The following is a 27,543-nucleotide window of genomic DNA, read 5'->3' as shown; positions in this document are numbered from 1 at the left end:
ATGAACTCATAGAACGCATGGAGCGGGCTGACCACTAGACGTTCTGGCTTTGCTCATCTGTGCATCAATCCATGCAACAATTCAGCAGTAAGTACTTGGCACAAGGCCAGCGTGGCCTGTCGATATGCCCACAGGACACTGGGTACTGATGACAATGGCCACTCATGACAATGTTCGGAAAGGTTGGACATCCCAGCTCTCCACGGGCCACTACACTGGGGCTTTACTCCATGAGGCTAGTGGCAGCTGCATCCAAAGCAGCTACGTCCTCCTGCTGCGTGCTCTGTTCCCCCTCAGTGGGGCTTGGTTAACAGGCCTAATTACGTCCCGTTACTAACAAGGCACCTGGTGGATCAGTACCAATCTATGACCTGGGGCTCCTCCTCAAATGTTTGAAATGGGTCCCCACACACCTGGGATGTCTCTGATGGCTCGACTTTTCCATGTTAGGTTGAATGCCTTTCTCTGGATGTGTGGAAAGGCACTAAAAGCATGTACCTGGCTTCAGCCCAAACCAGGGATAAATAAACATTCCTGGAGGAAACCATTTCCTCCCCATGTACCCCAAGGATGCTCTACTTACAGAACGGTGAAGGTAAGACCCCTAAGGAGCAAACATTTGCCTTTGCACTCAAAATATCCGTGAGGCTTGTTTTCCCACAGCCTCCTTCCCTGAAAGATCTGAAAGATCTCTCTTCCGAGGCTGCTTCCCAAGATGCTCACCATGAGTGGATCTAAGATGACTCCACCCCACCTCTGACTTCTGTTTGCCTTTGGGAAACTCATGTTTCAAGGAGAAAGAAGGAAAAGCTCCGTGTGGGCTTTGTAGTACCCAAGTCTCCGTGTGTGTGTGTGTGTGTGTGTGTGTGTGTGTGTGTGTGTGTGTGTGTGTGTCTGTGTGTGTCTGTGTGTGTATACGTGTTGTGTGTACATGTATTGTATGTATACACATGTGTGTGCATGTGTGTACGTGTGTGTGTGTGGGGGGTGTGTGTGTGTGTGTGTGTGTGTGTGTGTGTGTGTGTGTGTGTATACATGTATGCATAAACCAGAAATCAATGTCAGGTACTTAGGTGTCTTCTTCGATCCTTTTTCACTTTTTTTTTTTTTAAAGACAGGCTCCCTCACCAACCCTGGAACTCATAATATGACTTCTCTGGCTGCCTCCTCCCCAGTACTGGAATTACAGACACATGCCACCACAGCTGGCTGCTGCCGCCTTTGTCTCTTCTTCCTCTCTTCCTCCTCTTCCTCATTTCCTTTGATGGTGTTAAAGCAGGTGCTGGGCATCAGCAAGCACTTTACCAACGGAACAATGTCCCTTTGCCCCTTAACCGAGTGACCGGTACTCAGTCACTGGAGAAGTTGGAGAGAATGTGAACCGCGGGGCCCACCCTGGATCTCCTCAAACACTGCCATAGGAACAGTCCCAGAAACCTCTGATGTGCTGAAGTCTCCTCACTGGGATCCATGAGTGTAGAATCAGCACCGTTGTTTGGAAAGATCCTTCAGGCCTTCTCAGAGTCTGGGATACACTAGGATTTTCCCACGATGCAATGCAGCATTTCTCAAACATATCTGACTTGGAAAAGCATGCTTTTCCAAGGAGGGCTGCTTAGAGCCGACCTCAGCGGAAATGCCTCACCTCGAGAACCATCCCAACACTCTTGCTGGCCAGACTTAATGAAGTCGCTCACCGCTAGTTTGTCTCTATGGTATCTCACAATCTGATGTTGGGGAAATGAGGGCCTGGCTTTCAGGTTTGGCCACAAAGGCAGGCGATGACTTAGCGGATCTCAGACATGATTTATCTCTCCCCACATAGACTCTCACCAGGAAGATAAATGTCCGGGTCCACACAGTAAGCCTAGCCGGAGGAAAGCAGAGGTGATGAATTGATTAAGTCGGTCTAGAGGCAGGCCACCAGCAACCACACCTAATTACTCACCCAGCACTGGAGGCCTGACCAGGAATTCCACATCACTGACTCACTGGCCCTCCCTCATTGGACTGCCCGACATGTTTCCTCCTCGGGCACTTGAGTAAGCCTGAGCAGCCTGGCCTCCTGCTAGTACCATAGCCCTTAGGCATCACCAGGCAGGCCGCCAGCCTTGAAGGCTAGAGAGGAAGTATTTGGGGGCCTGAGACTACTCTTGGAGAATGCAGGGGATAGTGTAGCGTTTGGCCTATGCTTGTTGTCAAGTACTGGGACTGGTCATAAAGGAAGAGGAGAAGAGTTAGACGCCGGAGAAAGGGAGAAGCAGACGGGATGAAAATTGCCCCCCTGATTGCCCTCCTGTCTGGAGGAGGGTGTGTGTGAGGTCCAGGGAAGGGGCTGGCTGGCTCAAGGTCCTTGCTCCTCCCTAGTCACTAAGGAGAGAGAATGTGATGCAGGGACCTTGTGCTGAAGGTATCAGGGGTCTGGGAAAGCCATGGCAACAAGACAGAAGCCCGGAGCTCAACTTCAGGGGAGAGAGAGTCACCTCCGAGGTTGGCAGACCTCAGCTAGGGAAGGAGTCAAGGCTAGGTAGCCAAGATGAGCTATAGACGGCCACTGCTGTGAGAACAGGAGCTAAAGAGATGAGAAAGAGTGGAGGTGACCCGGCCAGAGACATTGACCCCAGCAGAGAGGGAGGGGACCTCACCGGCAGCGACAAAAGGCTATGAAGTGCAGTGATGGAAGCCAACAACAGAGTGACAAAAAGAAGTCACTCCCTCCACCCACGGCACAGCAGAAGAGCGTAGGAATGTGTGTGAGGGCCACGGGAAAGATGGGCAATGGGTAGACCTCAGCTGGACGCTCCCTCAACAGCAAACGATAGCAAGAAGCCCAAGGACCAGGTGACCTCCTCAGGGCTACAGCGAGCCACCTCAGAAAACAAGTGCACATCTCTGAGCCAGGGTTTCTCTGCCTCAGTGCTATGGACATTTGGGCCTGGATAATCCACTACCTCAAGCTCCATCCTTGGCACTAGAGGATGTCTAGACATATCCCTGGCCTCTGGGTGCTGGATATTAGCAGTAACACCCAATTATGACACCCAAGCTGTCTCCAGACCTTTGCCAAGTGTCCCCTGGGGGCAAGAGCCTGCCCGGTTGAGAACCACTGCTCTGACTCATGGTAGGTAGAGATCACGCAGGTCCTCATCTCTGGTGAGTCCTTGGTGAGCTCATCTGAAGTAATTGCACATGCCAGTTGGTGGGCGGTGGAATGAGAAGGACCCTTCCTGCCAGCAGGACGGGGGCCCCCACTGTCACGTGGCTAGCGTCAGAGTCAGCCTGTTTCCTGTGGCCAGTGAAGCGTGCAGCTTAGCCATGTGTTTCTAGGGAAGTGATCTTTCTATCCACCCGACCTATGACCATGTGCAGAAGGAAAGGGCGAGCAGAGAAGGGAGGGACAGAACTCAGCTGCAGCAGGCGCTGGCATCACACTGACCCCTGCCAGGAGGCAGCAGGTTAGACAGTGTGAGCCTTCCTGACAGAGCAGGAGCCTGAAGGAACACAAACCCAGCACCATCCAGGCCTTCGCTGGCTCTCAGAGTCGGGACGTCTGGGCAAAGAGGAACACGAGAGTTACACGACATCATCACACCATGCACACAAGACACAAGACACACAGTACATGCCATCATACAGCTTAGGCCACACAACAGACACTACATACACAGTGTAGAGACTATACATATACAACACACCATACAGCCCGTATATGCCCACAGCTTTCATATACACACAATCCACATATACATATATACACAACAGCCCACATATCACTTATACGTGATACAGCACTGGCTCCATGCATACTCACACCCACACAGAACATACACACAGCATACATATGACATCACACACGAATACACACCCTCGCGCTCACATGCACGCATACCACTGAGGGGCCACACTATTCCCTCTGAGGCTGGCATTAACCCTGTCATCACCCTGAGGAGTTGACAAGGAGCCACTTTCTGACGCCTTTCTCTGCTTCCCCAGTATTTAAGGACAGCATCGTGAACACTGCAGCCCATGCGCCAGCCAGCTCAAACAAAAACAGACTCACGGTACAACACACACCGCACGCACACTGACCTCACCAGAGGGGCTCTGTTGAATGAAAAAAAACCATAGCTGCCTCAAATCTCTAGGCAAAAATCAAGCCAAAAGATGCCACTCTGGACAAGCCGAGTTCAGATTCCGGTGGAGTCGTGAACTTTGGGCGTGTCCCTACTTCGAAAGGAGCTATGAGGATCAAGTCCTAGGATGTTCAGGCAAACCTTGCGGAGGCTGCAATCACCCACCTGGAAAGCCCCAGGCTTCTCTAAGTTCTCGCTTCACTTCCTTGTCCTGGGCTTCATTTTCTGTTCCAAGAGTGGGGACATTGTGACCTACGAATCCCATGTAAAGATAAGCCACCACACAAGGATTGACAGTCTCAGTATTCATTAGCTTTGCTCAAACAAACCCCTTCACTTTTCCCCCCCAGAACAGTTCAAAAGTGATGGCATCCTGGCAGCTGAGGCTTAAGGTTCCAGCTTTGTCCCTGGGCCTGCCCTGCAGTTCTAGCCATCAGCAGGGTCCCTGCTCTGTAAGCCTTCCCTGTTCCTCTGATCTAAGGGACCACACCTTCCTCTCAGCTAAGACTCCAGGATACCCCTGGCTTTGATGCACTCTCTTAAGTCTCTTTGCCCATCACCACTGCAGGCTGGGAGCATCTCTAAAGGAAGCGCAGTGGCCCGGCCATCTCTGTACTTTAAAGACAAGCACATTGTGCAGCCCGCAGTGGGCGTTCCATAAAGCCTGTCCAACTAGTGATTGAATGAGCGAATGTATGGACGGATGAATGAATTAACAGGAGCAAGTGCAGAATAAATCGTCAGCAAAGGCATTGCTCGGGCCGCACAGCTGGGCGACTGGCGATTTTTCATTTACACTTCATGCGCCGCACGAAATTCAAATTCTCATTACGGCACAGCGCAGAGCGCAGTCCGCGCTTTCAACAAGGACCCTGAGAAACGCGACAGTAGGGGAACTTTTAATGCGTTCTTCCTATTGATTACAGCCCCGTGGAAAGGAATGAAAAGATAGCTTCAAACGCTTTCATATGAAAGGCTAAAAGGAAGCAAATTGTGCATGGCTTGCTGAAGCCAGGCCTCTTCAGACACGCCACCGCCACCAACAAGACACGTCTGCTGCCCGCCACATGGCGCGTTGCCGTGCCAACATACATTCTGAGTCACCCAAGCAGATTTAATGCCATCGCCCCGACGACTTTCTCTCTGTCTTTTCTTGTGAAAATTGTTCAAGGGAAGACGCTGACCTACCTAGGAAATGGTTTTAATCAATTTTGTTCCGGAAATAACTATGGAAATGCAGATGCGCCTGTTTCTCTGCTTCTGGACATTAGGTTGTAACAAATGCCTGTGAAGTCCCCGCTCCATACCCCTCGGCCTATAGGGAGAACTGCCCTGAGTGGCAGCCGTTCAGAAGCCTACATGAAGTGTCTGAGAGCATCAGCATATGAAAGCCCACAGACATGAAGGGAGGAGGCAAAGTTCCAAAACTGTACCTCACTTTGCACATATCATACAGACAACCATGACCATTTTCATTCAGGATCCTGCCCTGGGCCCGTGAATCTCAGAGACTGAGAAGCAGGGCCCTCAGAAATGGAGGTAATGACAGTGTGGGACCAGACCCAGGGCTGTGTGGATGGCATCTTACAGACAGCCAGGTGACCAGACACTTGGAGCAGACATCAGGTAAGCTCAAAAGCATGGCTTATACCTAGGGGCCGCACATTTCCATGTTGGTGACAGAATCATAGAGCATCCCGGTCTTCAGTGACAGAAAGATGATGTACATGGGTTAGGGGTGGGATCTTGGCAATTTTCCAAGAACATTAGGCCCCATGCAGATTTCCAGATGTGTTTTGCTCTCTACTCATTCAACTGCATTGACTCACAGGTGTACTGTGTTTCAGGCTCATCAACAATCCTCTCAGGAAGGAAAGCAGTAGTATGAAGCTCAAAGAAGAAATACATGCATCTCACCAAACCTGCGTGAAGCCATGGTATCCATCACCAAGGCCTGATATTATCCTGCTGGTCCGAGCAATGCCTTTGCTGACGATTTATTCTGCACTTGCTCCTGTTAATTCATTCATCCGTCCATACATTCGCTCATTCAATCACTAGTTGGACAGGCTTTATGGAACGCCCACTGCGGGCTGTGTATTTACTTATTTGTTTGTTTGTTTGTTTATGTGTGAGAGAAGGTCAGAAGACAATTCGTGACTCTGCTTGGTCCCCTTTGGATGCTGTTCCCAGCCCTGGGATTGTCAGAGACCCTGCTAAGGAAATGATTGACATCCTGAAGTCTCAAGTCCTAGTGGCTAGATAGGGTTCCTCATCACCAGGCCCAGGGCCTCCTCATCACCACTCTATTGCTGTCTGTACCATGATGCTTCATTGTTATTGGGCAGGACTGTGTGCCATGGGATGTTCAGCGGTGGCCTTACCCTCTACCCACCAGAGGCTAATTTCCCCATCACCCACCAGCACCCCCCAGAAAATATGTCTCTGTATTGCCACGTGTGTCATAGGACAGTTGCTTCAGCAGGGAAACATTGCTAAGGCATGAATCCCAAAGGCAAATGTTCCCTCACCTCTCCCTGTTTCTCTAGAATGCCTTATTGTTATGAGAAAAACATGGAGATGGTCCAGAGAGTGAGGGTGTATCAGCTGCTGTCTTCTGAGTATTTGTAACAAGCCCTTCGCAAGGACCTTGTGATTTGGTCATCACATTAACCCTTTGGAACAAGGCATATCACAGCCAATGCCACAGAAGAGCAACTGGGCTGAGCTAAGTTAAAGCCTTTCTCAGCTCCCAATGTGGTGAGCAGAGACAGTTCTTTGTCTACTCCCAGGGGTGCCCCCACCCTGGTAGGTAACAGTGCCTCTTAGGAGATGAACCTCAAATCATATCCAGAATGCCCACACAACTCACCCCAAACATGACATAGAAACCATGTCTGCATGTGTGCTGGTTACAGGAGCAGTAGCAAGTCCAGGCATGTCCAGTCTGTGGGCATATGTATGCGAGTGTATGAGGGTGTGAGAATCGGAGTAAGGGAAGGAAAGGTTCCTAGGAGGGTTAACCCACGGCCAGGTCTCCCCAGCTACCTCCAACACAGTAAAACACTGCAAAGCCAAATGGTGCAGGGAAAGTCAATTCCCCACCAGAACTTGTTCAAACTTGTCTCATACCATGTGTGTATGGTATCCCTGGAATCAAGACCACAGGGCCCTTGAAGGTATTGCAGGAAGATACCACACCCATCCCAGCACTCTAGGGGAGACCCACCCCTGACAAGTGTGTTCACAACTGTCGGAGAGGCACGAAGTTTAAGGTGATTGCACCCAAGGCTTCTAGAAGCCTCTCCTGAAAGCAGCTGTAGGAGTCTGGTGGATTTACCAGGATGTGGGAATTCTAACTTCTGGGCTTCTCCCTGGAAGTCACTTTGTCAATGGCAGGTCCCAGAGACACCCATCTAAGCCAAACACAGTGCCTCAGAGCTCAGGAGAAATATGAAGATCTATAGACTTTCACAGGGTGGAATAGGATGAGATGGGTTGGGACTGTCCATAGAGAGAGAGCCACAAGGAGGCCCCCAGGTACCTGATGGGGGAGCAGGGTATCATTTCTGAGTTCTGTATTGCTTCTTTGTGGATCTTAGTCCTTCAAGAGGTGATGGGTTCAGGTGGGCCAAATACTTCAAAACATCAGCTTTACGCTGACAAAAATCTTCCACTCCCTTACACCTGGATCTTCAGGCAAAGTTTCTGCTCAGCTTTGGTGTGGTATCTTCCTGCAACACCTTCAAGGGCCCTGTGGTCTTGATTTCAGGGATACCATACACACATGGTATGAGGCTCCTCAGAGGACTAAAGGGCATTGAGCAGTGGTTAGGTTTCTGTTCCTTGGTGCCAAGGCTTTGACAGCCATCAGTCTTCATTTCCAGAAAACCCAAGCCACATTCAGAGTAAGCAGTTTATGCATCAAACCAGGTGGAGTAGGTCTACAGAATAGAAGGCGCAGTAAGAAGCGCTGCCGCCATCCCTGGAACATCTGCCCTGCCAGTGGAAGGATGGAGGTGCAGAGAGGTGTGGCTCCAGGAAGGAGTCTGAGGAAGCAAAAGCTGCTTTTTTTTTCCCTGATAGCTGGGACACGCCCACTACACCCTCCTAACGTACAAGTGCCAGCGGCTGTGAAGGCATCAACTGGCTGTCATACTTTGGGAGGCTGGAGGCTGGCATTTTGAAAGATCTATCCTTCACAAAGGTAGCCGAAAGAGTGGATTCTAAGTGTCATGGTCAGGGTTCTTATTGCTGTGAGGAAAGGGTTTATTTCAACGTACAATTCCAGGCAACAGTCCATTGCTGAGGGAAGTCAGGACAAGACCTCAAGGCAGGAACCTGGAGGCAGGAACTAAAGTAGAGCCATGGAGGAGTGCTGTTCACAGGCTTGCTCTCCATGGCTTGCTCAGTCTGCTTTCTACAGCACCCAGGAGACCAGCCCAGGGATGGCACCACCCACAGTGAACTGGGCTCTCCCATACTAATCATGAATCAAAAAAAATGCACCCCAGGCTGGACCACAAGCCAATCTAATGGGGACATTTTCTCAAATGAAGTTTCTTCTTCCAAAATGACCCCTAGCTAGCTTGTGCCAAGTTGACATTAAACTAGCCAACACACCAAGTGACAGAATTCGTTGGCCTCTGGTGTCTAGATTTAAGGGAAATCAAGGTCTCTTGGCTTCCCCTTTTCTGCCAAGTTCTGCAGCATATCCACCCACTCACACCATCTTCCTTCTGTCTCTCCAGTGCTCACATATGTAGAGTGAGGAGACTATTCTGTCTATGTTAAGGAATGGCCAATTCCCTTGAGCACATTCTACACCCCTTGATTCTTCATTCTCCATAGTGCCTCAGGAATGGTGCTGCAGAAACCCAAGGCCTGACGTGGAGTCTAAATGGCACAGATCCATCACCAGGTCTTGAAGCCCCAGGGGGACAAAAAAAAAAGGGCATTTGTAGAACTACAGAGAGAGCTCTGTCACTGAGCCATCCCTGAGATGGAGGTGGCACCTCACCCTGGGACAGCAGACTTGACAGACTTGACAGCCTTGTGGGGTGACAGAGGAAACCCCCTTGGTGCAAAGGCACAGGCTGGCAAACCTTTTCCTGTGTCCTCCCCTCATCTCAGAGCAGGAGGAGACAGCTAGATGGCTACCCTATGGCCACTTGAAACCTCAGAGCACCCCTGAGGTCCCTGTTTATTGTCAGGGACCCACAATGGGCTGTAATTTTCCCTGACTTTACACGGCCATCTTCCTTATTCTCTCTTGTCAGTGATTTTGGCTATTGTTGGACTCTTATCTCATTGTCTGTATTATTTCTGTCTATTATCTCATTGTCTGTATTATTTCTGTCTATTATCTCATTGTCTGTATTATCGCTGTCCAAGCAGAATGTTCTTTGGATCGAGGCCAACTGTTCAAGCACCAAAGAATGTAGGTGTGCATCCAGCAGGTACTAATACAAGTTGTGCAGCCCTAGTGTCAAATTTTCACAGGCTATAGATGCCCTGCAGCTGACATGGTCCATGTGTCCCTGGGGACCTCCAAGGCCACTGACTGTGAATGAGGGAAAGCCCGAGTACATAGGGGCTTTCCTGCAGAAGGGCAGCCAAGGCTCCACAGATCAGCACTTTTGACTTTGATCTATCCGTGACTGGGTTCCCAGCCCCCATGCAGATCATCCTGAGCCAGAGCGGGTAAGGGTGTCTCTGAGCTTCTGCCTGGAACACTTACTTGCCTGTTGACACCTCTGGTGTTCCCTTGGCTCCATGGAGAATGGGTGAGGGCGGGAGACCCATTTCAAAAGAACACTTTCAAACTCATCATAGTGTAAATTAATGCACAGGCTAGGCACTCACTGCAGGGGGTGGGGGTCTAAAGCCTTTATTTTAATTATTTATTTATCTATTTATTTATTCATTTATTTTGAGGCAGTATGTATGTATGCATGTATTTATTTAGAGACAGAGACTTACCACATAGCCTTGGCTATTTATGTATTTGTGTATTTATTTATCTATCTATCTATTTATTTATTTATTTTGGGACAGAGACTTACCACATAGCCCTGGCTAGCCTGGAGCTCACTACATAGATTAGCTTGACCCTGGCCTTGACCTCACAGAGACCCCCCTGCCTCTGCCTCCAGAGTGCTGGGATATAAGGTGTCTGTGATTGGCAAGTCACACAGCACACATAGCTCTCAGTCACACTTAGTGGGAAGAACAGGAAAGCCGCGCTGAACCCCATGCGCTCAGCAGGGAGGTCTAATTGGCTCGTGGCTGCAGAAGACGGCAGGCATTGAGATGAGGACTTGAGTTCCTGGGCAGGGGACAGAAGGCTGCACATCTTTTACAGCAAGTTTTACCCAACAGCCATTGAGCTGTACCAACCTTTGCCTTCCTCATCCTCCCCCGCTCCCCGAACTCATCACTGCCTGAAAACGGTCCTTCAGGAGCAAAGCAATACTGCTCACCCTGCCCAGATGTTGCCGTTATACCAGTCCATCCACGGGAGCCCCACAGTTGGGCTTTATGGCGGTTCTCTCTCACTGAACATTGTTCTTGCATGGGTCTGCCACACACATCCATTCACTAGTAGCATCCATGCCGTCCAAAGCCCAAGCACACTTTCAAAACAGAAACCCAGATGCAGTTTTAGGAAACAAAAATCTTTATTTAAAAAAATAACTTACAAATAAAGAGAACGCTGTGTTCCCTTTGTTCACGGGTTTGCAGCCAGAAACATTACTCTACAAAATGGTTCATGTCACAAACTGCATTGCTGGGCAGTTTTTGTTCCATATCCTGTGCCGGCACAAAACACCACACAGATATAAAACCATTGTAAATAAAACATTTCAGCCAAGACTGGCATAAATTTTTATATATATATTTATATATATAATTTCAAATCAGCTAACAATTAATGTCATCCTTAGTCAAAACTCAAGTCCAGCTAATCTGAGGCCTACATGGTCTGAATACAACAGCGTTACACCTCCCATACAATATTTAAAATATATTTAACTTTCAAATACATTTATAAGGTACATCCATAGTGAGAAAATAAAGTCTTAAAACTTAAATACAAAAGTCACCAAGTAAAAACTTGAGGAAACACAGAAGATTCTATTGTACAGGTGTCCATGAGCCTGTCCTGAGGCTGGCTTTAATACACAGCTCTGGCTGCAAAGCACAGCCCTGCCTGGGGCAAGCTGTCAGGATGAGCGTCCAGGTGACAGCCATCTCGGCTGGATTTTAAGAGACAGGAAGCGTGGTCACACGCCTTCTCTTCATACCACTTAAGCCACGGGGCCTCAAGCTATTTTGCTTTCTTCTAGAAACCACAGGGCCCAGCGCCCGGCTTGCAACACGCATATGTCCCCACACCTCCGCAGAGTGATCACTTGGTGTTCTGTTCCAGGGCAGAGTACTCCGTCTCTGACACTCTGGACGCATCGATGAGCTTGGTGAGGCCCGTCTTGGCTGAGTACTTGAAAATGAAGGCCTTCATCAGCTCATACCGGTAGTTGCGGTTGATGAAGCTGTAGAGCACTGGGTTGACACAGCAATGCACCAGGGACAGGCACTGTGTGACATGCAGCGCCGTGAAGAGCACGTTCTCCAGCTGGCAGGTGAACGGGATGTAGTGCAAGATGGAGAAGATGTCCAGAAGAACCACAGCGTGGTATGGCAACCAACACACCAGGAAGACCACCACGTAGGAGAAGATGATCTTCCGGCTGCTGTGCTTCTCCTGGTCACCTGATGCTGACATGGCTCTGGCGAGCAGGAAGTAGAAGATAGCAATGATGGTGAAGGGAACAGCAAAACCCAAGATGACGGAGACCAGCTCCATGCCTATCAGCCACTCCTTGATGCTGTGCTCCGGGTAGAAGGACCGGCAGTAGGTCTCGTTGTTAGAAGCAGATGTAACCGTCTTCAGGTAGTAGGTATCAGGCAGGGACACAAAGAAGGCCAGCAGCCACACCAAGATGCAGACAACTCGGCGTGCCATCTTTTTCTTATAGCCAGAGGTGCTGGTAAAGTAGGTGATGGAGAGATAGCGGTCCACGCTCATGCATGCCAGGAAGAAGATGCTCCCAAAAAGGTTGATGGAGAAGATGAGATGGGTGACCTTGCATGTGAGCTCACCCATGGGCCACTGGTTATGCTGCACGAGACTGACCACCCAGACAGGGATGGTGATGACGACCCACAGGTCTGCAATGGCCAGGTTCAAGATGTAGCAGTGTGTGTCATAGCCTGTGGTCTTGGCCTGGATGTTCACCCAGACCACCACGGAGTTGGCAATCATGCCAATGACGAAGATGAAAATGTAGATGAAGGAGAGTGTGTACAACAGCACACTCTTGTTGGGCATGGTGGGACACTGCACAGTGTCCACCACAATGCAGTCACTGCTGTTGCATGGCCAGTTGATGTCAGAGTAGTTCCCAGGCTCTGCATAGTCAAACAGATGCACATCCATGGTCTGGAGGACAGCCGCCAAATGACCTACAGCAAAGGAAACTGGACAGACAGAGAGACAAGATCACTTCACTGGGAAAACCTCAGGTCAAAGCTAAAACATTCATCTTGCTTTATGAAGTCTTCACAAAGAAAGGAGGCGAGAAAACAAGCATCGTAGACTGGGGGAAACAAAGTCCTACACCAGCTACAGCTACATGACGCTGACAAGAGGTTGTGCTTGTGTTCTGTGTCTTTCCAGGACTGTGTTATCGAGGCATCAGCTTGGCTGAGTCCTGGGTGTGAAATCAACATGAGACAAGGGCCAAAGAAGTGTCAGACGGTAGAGCCCTGGACACAGTAATGCCGTTGGCCTGCCGGTGCTCAGCAGGAGTCCACAGAACCATTTTACTGACATCCCCAAGAGTGGCAGGGTTGATTTGCTCCTGGCATGAACATTACCAGTGTGTTGCTTTGGTGTCTTAATGAAAGCACTTTAAATCCTCTTCCAATCTGCATTTAAAATGGGACTCTGTTTTCAGGCTTTTTGCAATATCCATGTGCTAACCTGGAGCCTCCCTGGGTCCTCACCTGCCCTCAACTGACAGTCACGAAGGCCACAGGAAACACAGCCAGCATGTGTGGAATGCCCTGCCATCTGATTGTACCCCAAACTTGCGGACTCTGGGTTTGCTGGGAGTTTTCAGCCAAGGGCAACCAGCCAGCTGCCTCAAGCTCTCAGCCTTTGCCTGAGTTTCCGTTTCTTACTTGCTCAATTGACTTTAGAGCACTGTGTGCCCAGACTCGAAGCATATAGCCATCCGCCACCTGCTGTACCTCTGAACGAACCTGTTGACTGATGTCCCTGCTGAACTGCCTGACCTGAAGCCAACATGCTTAGCTGTCATCATGTCACACCTAGTGAGAATCTGACCCCAGGGTAGCACTGTGCCTGGGGTGATTTCTCCACAGACCCTATAGGGACTGCCGGGAGCTGTCTTCTAGTGCCCATCTGTTTATGGTTCTGGGACAATTGACCATGTCATCGCAGCCAAACTACACTGCATGACCAGAATGGAGAGGCATCCAGTCACACGATGGCACCAGTCACGGGATGATAACTGAAACAGAGCCAAGCTTGTCGTTCAGGTTCACTGGCGATGGACTCCAGGTTACGCATGAGAACTCCCATGGGGCAGCAGTCAGTGGGTCAGTGCCCAGGGGGCTGACACCAAGGTATGAAAAACCACCAAATCCAGGATTGGACATACCTGGGTTCGCACGATGGCTTCTCAATCACATCTAAACTAAGATTTAACCTGCCTGTGTCTGCTGTCCCAGGGCGGAAGGGCACAACACAGAAGCTGAGAAGCAGCAGGAGCATCACAAACCTTCACCTCCAGCACATGGCCAGGAGGAGAGCGCACAGGACTCGCCAGCTGGAAGTGGCCAATTACCCCCTTTAGCAAAGCCTGACCTCACTAACGAGGATGCTGGCGATGTGCTCTTAGAAGTATTAAATCCCTGACAGAAGGGAAGTCAAGAGCTGGCAGGCGATGGCAAGTCAGAGGGCTTTCTCCTTCGAGACAATGGGGATGCAATCTTTAAAAGAAACGACTTCTGATGCCACTTAGGACCACCCACACCCTCAACCCACAGCAGGTGATCCCCTCCTGAACCCCAACTAAAGGAGAATGCCTGTAAGGCTCTGAGGGGGCTTCTTCTCTGGCAACCTGGACAGACTCTGTGTCCTCAGCTGCTGATGGAAGATCTCGCCTTCTGAATAGGGAGCTTCACCTCCTCCCCATTCAGAGCGTCTCCCATGGATGGAGAGGGCAATGGTCCTCAGAGATGTCCTGATGTGGACCCAGAGCCCACGCAGCATAGAAGATGCTGGTTCTGTCCTACAGCACAGTTCTGAGAAGTACAGAAGAAGAGCAGCTGTCTGGGCTGCAGTCCCTTCCAAAGGGTGGGTCCTCCGTGACCTGCAAGTGCCAGCCCCAGGTTGCTTAGAACAGCTACACACACACACACACACACACACACACACACACACACACACACACAGCCTGCTGACTCTCCACTCTGAGCTCCTGACTTGGAAGGAACGAACAAGAATTGTGTCCTTCATGACTCCAGGGCAAAGATCTATTTTCTTTTTACTCTGTTTCATTAAAATAAAACACATGGTGGCACACACCTCAAACCCCAGCACTCAGGGGGTGGAAGCAAAAAGATCAAAAGTTCAAGGTCACCCTCAGCTGCATAAGAAGTTGGAGGCCAGCCTGGATTACAAGAGACTGAGTCTAGACAGAGCCTTTTCAGTCTTCTGAAAGTCTCTACAGAGCATCAGAGATAGAATTAAAAAAAAAAAAAAAAAACCAGGCCCGCAAGCGTACAAAAGGAGGGATGGCAAAAGGGGCCCAGTTTGGTTGACAATGGTGTGGGCCCTTCCTTCCTTGACCTACTTACTGGTGCAGCCTGTGGCTTCAGTAAACACAGTCATGGAGGCTGGAACCCAAAAGAAAGAACTGGCCTCAAGCCTAGATGACTTGACCTTGGATCCTGAACCTGTCCTCCTCCTCTGTCCGCATCAGGAGGCAGCGCCTGGCTCCCACTTCCCTCGCCTTCAGTGCCCAGGCATGCGTAGTGCTGGCAGTGGTCCACAAGGGCCCCGTGCAGCGCAGGGGACAGGAGAGGGTGTCTGCCTTCTGCATTCTTCCACTGTCCCTGCAGAATCCACTCTCTGGATTTGCTAATCTTGGCTTTGTTCGAATTCTAGAACAGCAGTGGATGGTAGCAGGGGGTTGAGGATCCACCCCTACCCCGAGCCTCTTGGTTTCTGGCTTTTACCATTGGGGAAAAGAACCTTGGTTTCATGACCATTGGGTTCCAGAGCCACAGCAGCATTTCTGGGGCAGGGGTAGAGCCCTAACCACTCCTCCCGGGCTGTCCCTACTTCTGAGGCTCCCTGGCACCATGGAAGAGTCTCAAGCAGGGGTGAAGCTGCCATGGTCCCATTCTGAAGGGCAGAGCGGAAGCTGGTGACTCCTCCGGGCACGGTGACTACCAGTCACCTACAGTGGGCAACCCCCACCCCAGCCAGGTGAAGCTAGAGAGCCCCACACTGAGCACCCACCCTCCCCAGGCCCCTGACTGGATGTCTCCTCCCTGCTACAGAAGGCTCCTGGAGACCAGGCCGAAGGAGCAACCTGACCCTCTCTGCTTCAAACGGGTGACTAAGGAAGAGAGATCAGAGTCACCAACAGCCTGGCCTTCGTCGTTTGGATGTCATTTGTGCATCGGGTTCTAGAAACAAGTAAGACTGATTCTAGAAAAGAGATGATAACAAGGACGATCCATCGTCTCAGGGACAACAAAGGCTGCATGTTACCTGGCTGTGGTCTGGAAGCCACAGCCGCTGTACAGGACATCGGGTGTGTGCTCTCCTAACACTGGTAATGTCTGCCCACCCCTGAAGCAAACGGAGAGCTCTCCTCCATTTCTTCCTTAATCCTCAGCAAATGGCCTTCAGCCTTTTTGACAGAAGCGGAGTCAGGACACAGTCAACTGAATGACATCCACCCACAGTCCTTGGACTCCACCAGTCCTGGACAAAGCTCTCAGAGAAATCTGAAAGTGAAGGCCAGTAAGAGAAAATGAGACTCTGTTGACCTCCCAGGGAGCCCCGCATGGAGACCTGGACTCCCTCCAGCAGACATGAGATTCCCGGGCAGTTCAGGAGGAACGGACTACATTCCACACTAATCTGGATGAGCAGCAGTTTGTGTCCAGAATTAATGTCTCTTGGCCATCATGACAGGTCTGTTCATGCTGACGACCAAGGAGACCAGAAAGAACTTTGCCCATCCTGCCCAGTCACCCCACCGCCGGAATCAACCCTGGTTCCTTCCCTGCTGTCTTTAGGTCAGAGGTGAAGAGTGATTTGTCATGTGCCCCTGCACACAGTCTCGTTCTTGTTCACTCAAAGTCCACCGCTGGGAAGGCGGGGATGAGCCCCACTTCAGATGCTTCCAGTGCACCACATCTGGGTAAAGAACGCATAGGGAGAGGGAGAAGAGCCTCCGAATGATGATTTTATTCTATGATTTTACAGATTCATGAACCTCTTCTTGAGATACCCACCTGTCCTCAAATACACATCCAAGGTATCTACTAAAGCGACATTTGTTTATCAGCAAAAACTGCTGGCTGCACAGATGTTCAACAATAGCAGACCAGTTCAATAAAGCGTGGTGCATCTACTGTGTGGGATATGGCACAGCTGTAAAGGGAGGCGGGGTGGGGGGAATGGGGGTGGCAGGGGTGGGGGGAGCTACGTTTAAGAACAAGGGCAGTAAATGGCCTGCTGTTAGGCAAAATGCAAGAGGCAGATGCACAGCAGCCTGCCACACAATCCCATTGATATCAGAGAAAAGGCAAAATTAGGAGTTTTATATGCAAATACATGCATATAAAGACACAGACAAAGATCTGCGATGAGGCTAAGACTTTGGGCGGGGAAAGTAAACAGGAGGCAAAGGCAGAGGCAGCCTTGTCATTTTTGACTCCAGAAAAAACGCCCAAATTATTGGAAAGCTCACATCGAAATGATCTAAATTTTAGCAGAGGGAGGAATGAGCCACTGACCATTAAAGGCCCCTGCACTGCTTTTGTGGATCAGAGATTCACTAAAGCAAGAGTGTCCGAGTGGGCTCACCCTTCCCAAGACTGACTCTCAGTTCATTCAGTCTTGCCTGTCAGTGACTTTGCCCATTATCTATGCGCAGACATCACCCACATCTGCCCAGCTCTCCCATGGATGCACAGCCTCAGACAAGACCCACATCTGTCCAGCTCTCCCATGAGTCCACAGCCCATCAAGTGGTTCAGCCATGCCTCCCAGTCCCAGTGGCCCAAGAGTCCTCTTTGTGAAGTGGAAGACTTTCTCAGAGATATGCCTCTCACTTCTAAGGTTCACTACTCTCCATAAAATGTCCTGGATCACACCCAGCTGCTGCAAGCAGCCTGCGGTATCCAGCTGTTTTCAAATGGCTCGCCTAAGCTCTCTAGCATGCCGGGACAGCACCAGAATTAGAAGCATCCAAATTTAGAGTCTCCATGGGGTGGTGGTTTGGGCTGCAATCCATATGTCCTTATCCCCAGAAAGATCCTTCGGGAGAGTGCCAAGTGTGTTCAGGTGTCTGGCTAAGGTTCACCAAATTGCCTCAACATGTTCGCCACATCCCAATGGAGAGCAGAAGACCCTTCTCAGCCTGGTCCTGTCCCACCCCTCCCGTCCAAGAGCTGTGTATTCCACTGTGTACTGCAAAGCTGTTCACACCACTGCCCTATACATCTCTTCCCCACCATGCCACATTTACCTTTGTTTAACTCATGAAGCAAAGTGACCTGGCATAGCGGTCATGGTCCAGGGATGCCAGCAGCCTGGGCAACACTGGCATCCACAGACTCAGCTGCAGTCCTTTTCCAGATGATTCAGATGCTCTCTTCTCAGAGGTACTGCTCTGGGGCAGGTCAAGATGTCAAACCCCCCATGTACCCACCATCCAAACAAGACCGTCTGGGAGGTACAAAGGCTTGTCACCCTCCCAGGCATGGGCACATCCTTCAGTAGTAAAGATCGGGAACCTTCAGGAGAACGGAGGCCAGTCAGGACGTGACAGAGGTGTTGCTGAAAGGTGAGTCATTGTCTCCATGGAGGAGAGCAGAGGTCAGAGGTGAGCCTTGACCTATGGGTAAGGAGGTTTAGCCTTAGCCTGTCTATGCTAGCACAGGTTTGGAGAAAGGCCATGGCTTTGGGACAGAGAGGATTTAAAGACAGAGGTGCCACACAGTCGAGAAGGCCTGACCCAAAATCCCTTGGGGAAAAAAAGGCTTACTGACCCACAGAAGTCAGATAAGATAACGTGGTTCCAGCCCTGAGGACCCAGACCCTGCTAGGAAACAAGAAGCCCTCTGGGCCTGTCAGACCACTACCTCCACTTCCTTTACAGGTTTTCTGCAACTTGTGGCCTGTGTCCCACATGGAACTTCCTGGAAAATTCAGTGTGGACTCAAACCGGGAGGTGACATTTGTCCAGCTGCCTTCACTATCTACACCTCTGGAAACAGGACAGGGCAGGTGACGTGACGGAGGGATGCAAACAGAAGTATGTACACGCTGCAGCTTGTCCACACTCCAGTAGCAGGATCCGGGCTCAGCATCTCCCATTTGGGTCCTGTGCTGCAGGCACAGTGTTTCCACTTGGCTGGGAGAGTCTACACGGAGCGTGCTGCTGAAGCAGGAGAGTCTGGCCACCTCTGTAGAACCGTGAGGCACTACCCACCTAGGAGGTGATGGCTGCAGTGTTGCTGATGAATCAAATCCCAGCTTAAGTCTACTTGAAACCCATAACCAACCCGGGTGACATCCACCCAGGCAGCTCTCCATGGCCAAATACTTGAGTGCAGAAAGGGGGGGACTCTGTCTATCCCCCAGCACCGAGCCAATGGGAAACAATGCTGTCTTGACCACACATTCACTGTGGCCCTGGGTGACCTTACTTCATATAAGTAAGGAATTGCTTTGAATTATTTGAGAACTCAAAACATAAATAAATAAATACAGAGAGAAAAATCCACACCCTGATTCTGATACAGGCCACCTATCCCCAGGGTGCTTGGCTGAACTTTCCAGCAATACATGAGACAGCCTTCTGCACCGTGAACACTCACAGACATAATGAATGTCCCATCCAGAAACCGGATCAGAGCCATTGTGTTCAGCAGCCCAAGGGAGCAGAGCTTGCCTGCCGTGGAGAGATCTAGCCGTCCCGTACCACACAAAGGCTGCCAGCTGGCAGGATACAGCCAGGACCTGCATTCCCACCAGCTTAGGACCTGGGCAAGACAATGGGAGGTCCGGGGTTCCCAAGACCGCCTTACGAAAGCTGAGGCTCTTCCTATATACCACACTCTGAGGCAACAGGAAAATGAGAAGACCCAGCGGACACAGCCCTCAAACGCAGCTTCCCATGCTGCCCAGGGCTCCAGCAGTAGCAGTTCAAGGGCACCTGAGATAGCCTCCATCTCTCCCAGCTGTGGGCTAGAGAACAAAACACTGTCTGCTTCCAACCTACTTGTTCTCTGCAAAATTGTCGCCATAAAATTCCACAGTCCCTGGGATGTGTTAAGAAAGAGGGGGGGGGAGGGAGGGAGGGAGGGAGGGAGGGAGGGAAGGAGGGAGGGAGGGAGAAAAGAAAGAAGGGAGGAAGGGAGAAAAGGAAGGAAGGAAAGGGAAGGGAAGGAAGAAAGAAAAGGAGAGGAGAGGAGAGGAGAGGAGAGGAGAGGAGAGGAGAGGAGAGGAAAAAGGAAAGGAAAGGAAAGGAAAGGAAAGGAAAGGAAAGGAAAGGAAAGGAAAGAAAAGAAAAGAAAAGAAAAGAAAAGAAAAGAAAAGAAAAGAAAAGAAAAGAAAAGAAAAGAAAAGAAAAGAAAAGAAAAGAAAAGAAAAGAAAAAAGTAGAGTTTGGGGGAGGCCAGTCTAGCTGTCCCCTTCTTAAACATTTCTAAGTGAGTAGATTCTTGGCCAGAAAGGCATCAACCATTCCCTGCAGAAAATGCCCTTGCCTGCCACCTGGTCCCATCTGTTTCTTCAGGCTGTTTGCTTTCATTGTAACAGAGGATAGGTGTCCCAGTGCCTGGGGACTCTGAAAACACTCATCACTACACGTGATTATCAATTTTATCTAAACACACAGATTTCAATTACAAGACTTTTTGTTTGTTTATTTATTTATTTTGAGGCATGGTATGTATGCTATGTAACCCAAGCTGGCCTCGAACTCGCTACAATCCTCCTGCCTCAGCCTCTAGAGTGCTGGAATTACAGGCATGCATCCACCTAACAAGGAACAAGAAGCATTTTAATACCATCCAGTCCTTACGAATCCCTGGGTGGCTTAGTTTACAAGTAGGAATGCCCTCAGGCCCAAATTCCATTCTGTTTGCTACAAAACCTGTGAGAAAGGGAAAAGTTCTGAAATCTCTGGGGCCTTTTCCTCCCTCGGTGACTCTTACAGTTTATAAAGAAGTATCCCTTCAGCCTCAGCGCTGAGTAACTTCAACCAACTTCCCTATGTGGATTTGAAAATAAGAGCTCTTTGCCTCAAATCCTCACACAAAAAGCCACTGTTCTGGTTAACCAGGGTGTTTCGTGGTGGTGTTTTTTTTTTTTTTTTTCCATCTAGAAAGCCTATCCTTGGCCCGCTCTGGGCCTGATTAGAAATCATAATACCTTCTTAGCTCCCTAAGGACTCGCTATTAATACTGGATAAGCTAACCTCCGAAGTCCCGGCTCGGTTAAGCACAGGCATGCTGCCGTGTAACTTTCTGGAACCTTAAAAAATATCTATATGGCTGCACCATGCATCTTCCTGTAAAAACGAACTGGCCAGCGCAACAGGCACCATGCATGCAGGCAGGCAGGCAGCTTCCCCTGCTTCCCACCTCTCCTGGCAGGCAGCTCCCTCCTGCCCCTGCTGCCTCCTGGAGGCAGCGCCTGAGCTCAGCCACACAACAACATTCTGTTTACTGCTCAGACTGGGGGAAATTAGAGCAAAATGTTTCCAAGCTCGAGCTTGAGTCCAACTCCTGATAGGAACAGTTTTCGCTCCATCTGGGGCAAGCTCCTATTCAGACCGGGGCTTTCTCCACTCAAAATCTGCAGCAAGCCACGCACAAACCAGAGCCCCGGGTCTCCTTTCTGGTCCTGCCCATCTGAGCTCCACATTCTCCGAACTAAATACACACAAAGCCAGCATCTGCTCCTTCAAAGAAAACCAGAAAGTTTCCACACTGGCACAGCGCACGCTGAAGTCTCAGGGATGCCACTAACCCCAGACACCTTTAAAAGATGCTCGCTCCCACTCCACTTCGGAGAAATTAATTAATCTGGTTGTGAGCAAATGAATGGAGAGAGACACGGAGAGAAAGAGAGAAAGAGACAGCCTGTCTGCCTTTCACAGTGCCTCATTCTCCTAGCAGCTAGCAGCCAGGAGTCTTGGCTGACCACCCACCCCTGACCTCCCTCTACAGTCCTCACTGCCGGCCGCCTGTGAACCTTTATGCACCCTAACAAAACTCCCCAATACTCACAGTTTCCTTGGAGAATTATACAATACTAGACTCTGTGTGTGTGTGTGTGTGTGTGTGTGTGTGTGTGTGTGTGTGTGTGTGAGCTTCTTTTTTCCCCAATTGAAGCTGGGCAATATTTTCTCAAAATTAGATTAGCAGGGAAGCCATGAAGAGATAAGATGAGCTGTATCTAACATTGACATTTACAACTTCCAGAATTCAGGAGCTGAGAATTCCCACCCCCAGCCCCATCAAAAGCACGAAGTTTAAACCCATCCTAAACTCAGAAACATTTAGCCAGGTTGTCTAGTCTACTGGAGGACACCTCTGAACACAGTATATGCTTTTCTGAAAGTATGTTTATGTTTTTACAACCAGATCTACCTACTTCCAATCTGATAATCCGAAGCAGAGCAGGTAAACAGTGGTACCAAGCTCACCCCTAAGCCAGCTTTGGGCAAGCTGAATGGGACATTCCTCATTCTCTCCAAAGTTCCTCTGACTCCTGGAACTTAAGTACTCACAGTGACAAATCAGAGTCCAGTAGCAGACAAATACACCCGGAGATTTCCCTCCACGAGTGACTGAACTCGGATCCCCCCAATCAGTAGTTTGCAATGCAGGAATGCAGCCTGCAGTCACCCCGAGTTTTCAAAACCGGACCTACAGGCTCAAAAGCCCCCAGCTCAGGGATCCAAGAGTTCTCTGAAAACACCTCTAAGAACAGGCGCCCTGCCCCTTGCTGTCGCTGATGTCTCGGAAGCACGGCTTTCTTACCTCGGGGCTGCCTGGGCTGTGGTTTGCCTTCCTGGCTGTGAGCGCTGCAGGCTCCTTCAGTGCCGAGCGGTTTGTAGCAACTGAGATGGCTCAGGCTCCGGGCTTGCCTTTTATAGACACTGCAGGAAGGCGCCTCTAGGTGGCAGTTTTGCAGCCCTCGTATCTCTGCCCTCCTCCCTCCCACAGCTCAGGCAAGCGCGCTTATACGCGCGCACACGCCCTCCTGTAACCCTCTCTGGGTTGTTCTGCACAAACACACGCTTGGGAGCCCGCAGCCTCCCTTCCTTTGCCAAGTCTAGACCCCATGGGGGGAAAGTGTCAGCAGAAGAAAAACCAAAAGAGATCCTAGTGCTTCGCAAAATGATCAAATATTGAGCTAGTCTCAGGTATATCTTCAATAATCTAATGAGCACCGGGAGTTCCTTTGAAAGGCTGTAGCTTCAGGGAAGGCTTTGTTCCCAAGACAAATTACTCTGAACTTCTGAACTTCGGGGTTGATTTGTCGAGCTTGCGCGCTCTTTGTCGATTCCTCCAAAACAGAAGTCACACTTTGGAAAGGGAACAATTCATCGGCCCTATACCGCATCACCCAGAAGTGAGGGAAAGTGCCTTTAAGCTGGATTCTACTGGAACTTTTCCACAAGTCCTTGAGACCCTATCAAGACCGTGTTCTACACAGCCGAGCAGTGCCAGTCACCGACAAGGTCTTGTCGCAGGTGAGGTAGCAGCCCTGTATCACCATGATGAGGTTAGCAAACCTCTCTATCGCCGTGGTCCTCAGCTAAATCAAAATCTACATACTTATCTAGGTGCTCCTGGTTAAGATTCCGTGTCAAAATGCGTCCCTTGCAATACCCCATTTAGTAAAATCAAGCATAAAATGACCCAGTCTTTTACTTTTAAAGCCGAGTCACTGAGACGCCTCCCCCAACGCCCCCACCCCCACCCCCCAGTGCTGGCTGCCACCCTGCTCTCCGGTTCTCCAGGACTTCTAAAAAGCGGCTACAGTGACCAATGTGGAGGCACCAGCTGTATGCATTCTCCTGCCGGCGCTAGGACTTGCTGAGTCTACTTTTTCTGAGGTTCCCGCGAGACACTGAACGCAGAATCCCGAGGACTCGGGGGTCAGAGTCTCACGCAAGCTAAAGACCTTCGGTCTGGAGAAAAACCTTAACAAAAGGGATGGTTTGTTTAAACATCCTTGCACTTTACTCCTGGCGGGGCAGATCCTGCTCAGTGGGCTCCTGGGGAGCACACCTGCTTTCAAGGCTGTGGGAGGGGTCTGTGTCGGCAACAAGTAGCGGGAGATCTGGGGAGGGGGTCATGCGGCCTCAGGGGTGTCTGTGGCCTCACTGCAGGGGAGTGGTGCTAAGGCCTGCGGGCGGGGTCTGTGGCCCGGAGGTGTGGTCTGTGGTCTCAAGGGTGGATCTGGGTCTGGCTACAGAGGGGGCGGTTCTGTGGCCTCAAAGACACGTCTGTGGTCCCAGGGGGAAGGAGCTTGAGTCAGCAGGGAGGGTCTGCATGCACAAGCAGTGTCCTACAGCTTCCGGCAGGGACGTCTGAGGCCTCAGGGTCAGAGAGGGAGGGGACTGGAGCCAGCCTGGCCGTCCTGCCCCGGGCCTTCTAACTTCCATTCACTAAAGACCGGGCCGATTTGCCCGGTAGCCATCCGCCCTGGCTTCCAGTGGGATGACAAAGCGACTTCTCGCCGCCACACGCCCAGGCCGGGGCCAACCCCTCGGCAAGGAAAGCACTTAGTCGCCTTTGTCCAGAGCCCAGCGCTGTCCTGGAGCAAAGCAGAGACCTGCCCTCATGCGGTCAGCCCAGGATGTCCACAACCGGGACCGCTCCGCTTCTCACCGCGAGGCATGGACCAAGGCGGACACAGAGGACTGGACTCTCCCTGCAGGAAGTGCGCTGTCCACTACGCAGAGCCACATTGATAAATCATGCATTTGCCAAGGAGGAAGACACAGTGATTTTGTTATTTTCTTTTCTTTTTTTTCCTCCCAAGACAGGGTTTTTCCGTCTGTAGCCATGGCAGTCCCGGAACTCCCTCTGTAGACCAAGCTGGCTTCGAACTCATGGAAACCTGCTTCTGCTGGGATTGAAGGCCTACGCCACCACCTCCCGGCGCAAAGTAATTTTTTTAAAGGCGGTAAGTATACACCCAGCCTGAGCGCTCTAGGTGGTTCAGCCTCTTGCTGGAGTGTCGGGCCTCGAAGTTCCTAGAGACTCACTCATTTGTCTTAGCAACAAGGATGAGAGGCACAAGACGGTGCGGAGGGTAGAGGCTCTGGGTGGGGGCCGGGCCTGATGATCGGAGCTGGATTCCCAGTACCAAAAAAGAGAGAACTGATTCACAAACGTTGTCCTCCGACCTCCGTGTGTTCGTGTGTGTGTGTGTGTGTGTGTGTGTGTGTGTGTGTGTGTGTGTTTGTGTGTGTGTGTGTGTGTGTGAGAGAGAGAGAGAGAGAGAGAGAGAGAGAGAGAGAGAGGGAGAGGAAGAAGGAGGAAAGAAAGAAAGAAAGAAAGAAAGAAAGAAAGAAAGAAAGAAAGAAAGAAAGAAAGAAAGAAAGAAAAAGAAGTGGGCATGTAGTATTCTAAGACAATAAGTCCAGTGCCCAGAGGCAGGCATGGGCCATGTCCTTGTAACCATTGCCGTTTCCCAGCTCCGGGAAGGACTGTCTTGGCGAGCACGCCCGTGTTGTAAGGGATGCCTATTGGCTGAAGGGAAGCATATTGTCCTATTTAAGGCTCCCTGCTTCAGCCAGGGACCTGCTGGATGACTCACAGTAGGACAAAACAGGAACAGGACACTGTCCCCGCTGCCCAGAGCTCTGCTCCTAGGTGCTACAGTCCTCGGGTGCTGAGTGCAAAGTATCAGGTGTCTCCACACAGCTCCCCCAGAAGCCCATACGACAGCTATGCCCTCTGGAGCCCATTCTCATGTTAGCATGCCTGCCGTCACCTCCTGCCTGAAGCCTACCCACTCAAACGACCACCCTTGAAGGGCTGGGGCAGGCTGGACCCTACTCTCAGCCTGCAGAGTAGAATGGAAATGTTGAGTTACTGTGAATATGTCCAGGGATCTTCAAGCAGCTGGCCAGGGGACAAAGCATTACAATGTCTTTGCATTGCAACCCAGGAAGAGGCTTACCCTCCAGTGGCCAGTTGGGACAGCAGTGCCTCCTGTGGGACAGGACATCCCCTGAATTACTGTGATACCAGATCCCTTCCTTAGAAGTGAGGTCAGTACCCTACCTCCAGAGGATGTCCCAAACAGCTCCATCTTGGAAGTGACTCTTGTGACAACTGTCCTCAGGGGACTGAGTCTCTGAGTGGCAGGTGGTCTGTCATCTGTAGTAAATGGACCTTCTGTTCTTGGTGGGTGTCAGTCAGGATTCAAGGAGCAGGTGCATGTTGGAGTACCCACAAGGGGCCCAGACAGGCTGATCCTCCTCCCCCCACCTCTGTAACAGCCCGAACTCCTGTGACGTGGAGCTCTTTAAGGAATATTGGAGTGCCTTAGCTAATGCTGTTGACACAAACACTTGGGTGATGTTCAGAAATGACCCTTGGCCATCGCTAGGTGTGAGCACTGTCTTGCTGTCTCTCATCCCTCTGAGGGTCCCACCCACATAATTCCTTGTCATCCTTAGAGCAAGCCTCCTCTCACTTCTGTAATGAGATTGAGGCCCAGAGAGCAGTGGGCGGTGAGTGACCGTGGTGGGGGGGGGGTGGCATACGAAACTTCGTTTGCCTGACTCCTGCCCAGTACCACAGAAAAGCAAATCATCAAAAGAAGCTAAGAAAACAAGTGTGAAACGTGTCAGGGCCGGGATGTGGCTCAGTGGTCCCCAGATCTGTCCATACATAGTTCAATGTAGCTCTAATAAAAGCCCTGGGTGTTTCTTTTCAAATTGGTAGACTAATTACTGAACTTCATGGAAGGGCAAAGGCTCTAAATGTTGCTAAAATTGTCTTTAAATGGAAGAATGTTGGACACTCACACTTCATAGCTCCCTGACTTACCCTGAAACTATGTGACTGATCTGGCTTTCTGGTAGAGAGGCCAAGAATAGTTCCTCACAAGTACATTTGAGAGAGAGCTGGGCATGCAGCTCAGCAGGAAAACACTTGCCTAGCATGGCAAGGACCCGAGTTGCATAAAACAAAACAAAACAAAACCCAACCCAGTGCACATAAGAGACAGCTGATAGAAAGAAGCACAGAATAATTAGTTGTGCTGGACTGAAAATGGCCCCCATAGGCCCATAGAGAATGGCACTATTAGGAAGTGTGGCCTTGTGAAGTAGGTGCGGTTTTGTTGGAGGAAGTGTGTCACTGGGTATGGGCTTTGAGGGTTCAGAAGCTCAAGCCAGGCCCAGTGCCATTCTCTCTTCCTGCTGCCTGTAGATCTGGATGTAGAGCTCTTAGCTACCTCTTCCAGCACCGTGTCTGCCTGTGTGCCCAAATGCTTCCCAACACGATGAAAAAGGATGAAACCTCTGAATTATAAGCCAGCCCCAGTCAAATGCTTTCCTTTATAAGAGTTTCTGTGGTCTTGGTGTCTCTTCACAGCAATAGAAACCCTAACCAAGACATTAGGAAAGTTAAGAACAGTTGTATTCAACTTAGGCAATATGAACCAAATGGTCATGAGCCTGTACCTCTTGCCATTAACAAAAATCACTATAAGACTTGACACTATGAAACTACAAGCAGGAAATGTAGAGGAAACACCTCGGGGTGTTAAAACAGAGAAAGGATTTGGGAGCACAATTCTCAAAGCACAGGAAACAGAAACAAAAATAGGTGAACAGGAGTCTACAAAACTCCCAAGCATTCACACAGCAAAGAAAGCAGTCAGCAGAGTGAGGGTCCCACCTCAGAACAATGTACAGTACAGCAAAATACTCGGAGCACACACTCCTGCCAGGTTAATACCCAGAGTGCAGAGAGAACCCTAAACACACCATAGGAACATGGCAGACAACTCGGTAACATATGAGCAACAG

The 27,543-nt window shown here is 50.3% G+C and overlaps 1 protein-coding gene across 1 annotated transcript; it reads right to left on the bottom strand.

Moving 5' to 3' along the window:
• Positions 1-10,794: 10,794 nt before the first annotated feature.
• Positions 10,795-22,676, bottom strand: Ackr3 (atypical chemokine receptor 3). Its single transcript, XM_006988655.4, has 2 exons — positions 22,523-22,676; positions 10,795-12,674 (listed from the first exon to the last, which is right to left on the bottom strand). The coding sequence occupies exon 2, from the start codon at positions 12,631-12,633 to the stop codon at positions 11,545-11,547; it is 1,089 nt and encodes a 362-aa protein (XP_006988717.1). The 5' UTR covers positions 12,634-12,674; positions 22,523-22,676; the 3' UTR covers positions 10,795-11,544.
• Positions 22,677-27,543: the final 4,867 nt, after the last annotated feature.

Source organism: Peromyscus maniculatus, chromosome 13 (assembly GCF_049852395.1).
Source record: "Peromyscus maniculatus bairdii isolate BWxNUB_F1_BW_parent chromosome 13, HU_Pman_BW_mat_3.1, whole genome shotgun sequence".
Classification (NCBI taxonomy): Eukaryota; Metazoa; Chordata; class Mammalia; order Rodentia; family Cricetidae; genus Peromyscus; species Peromyscus maniculatus.
Note: the sequence above shows the minus strand (reverse complement) of the source record. Positions and strands in the feature narration are given on the sequence as shown.

Bases quoted from the DNA above. Each gene is read 5' to 3' on its own strand.
- Ackr3 (XM_006988655.4), bottom strand. From the start codon at position 12,633: ATGGATGTGCATCTGTTTGACTATGCAGAGCCTGGGAACTACTCTGAC.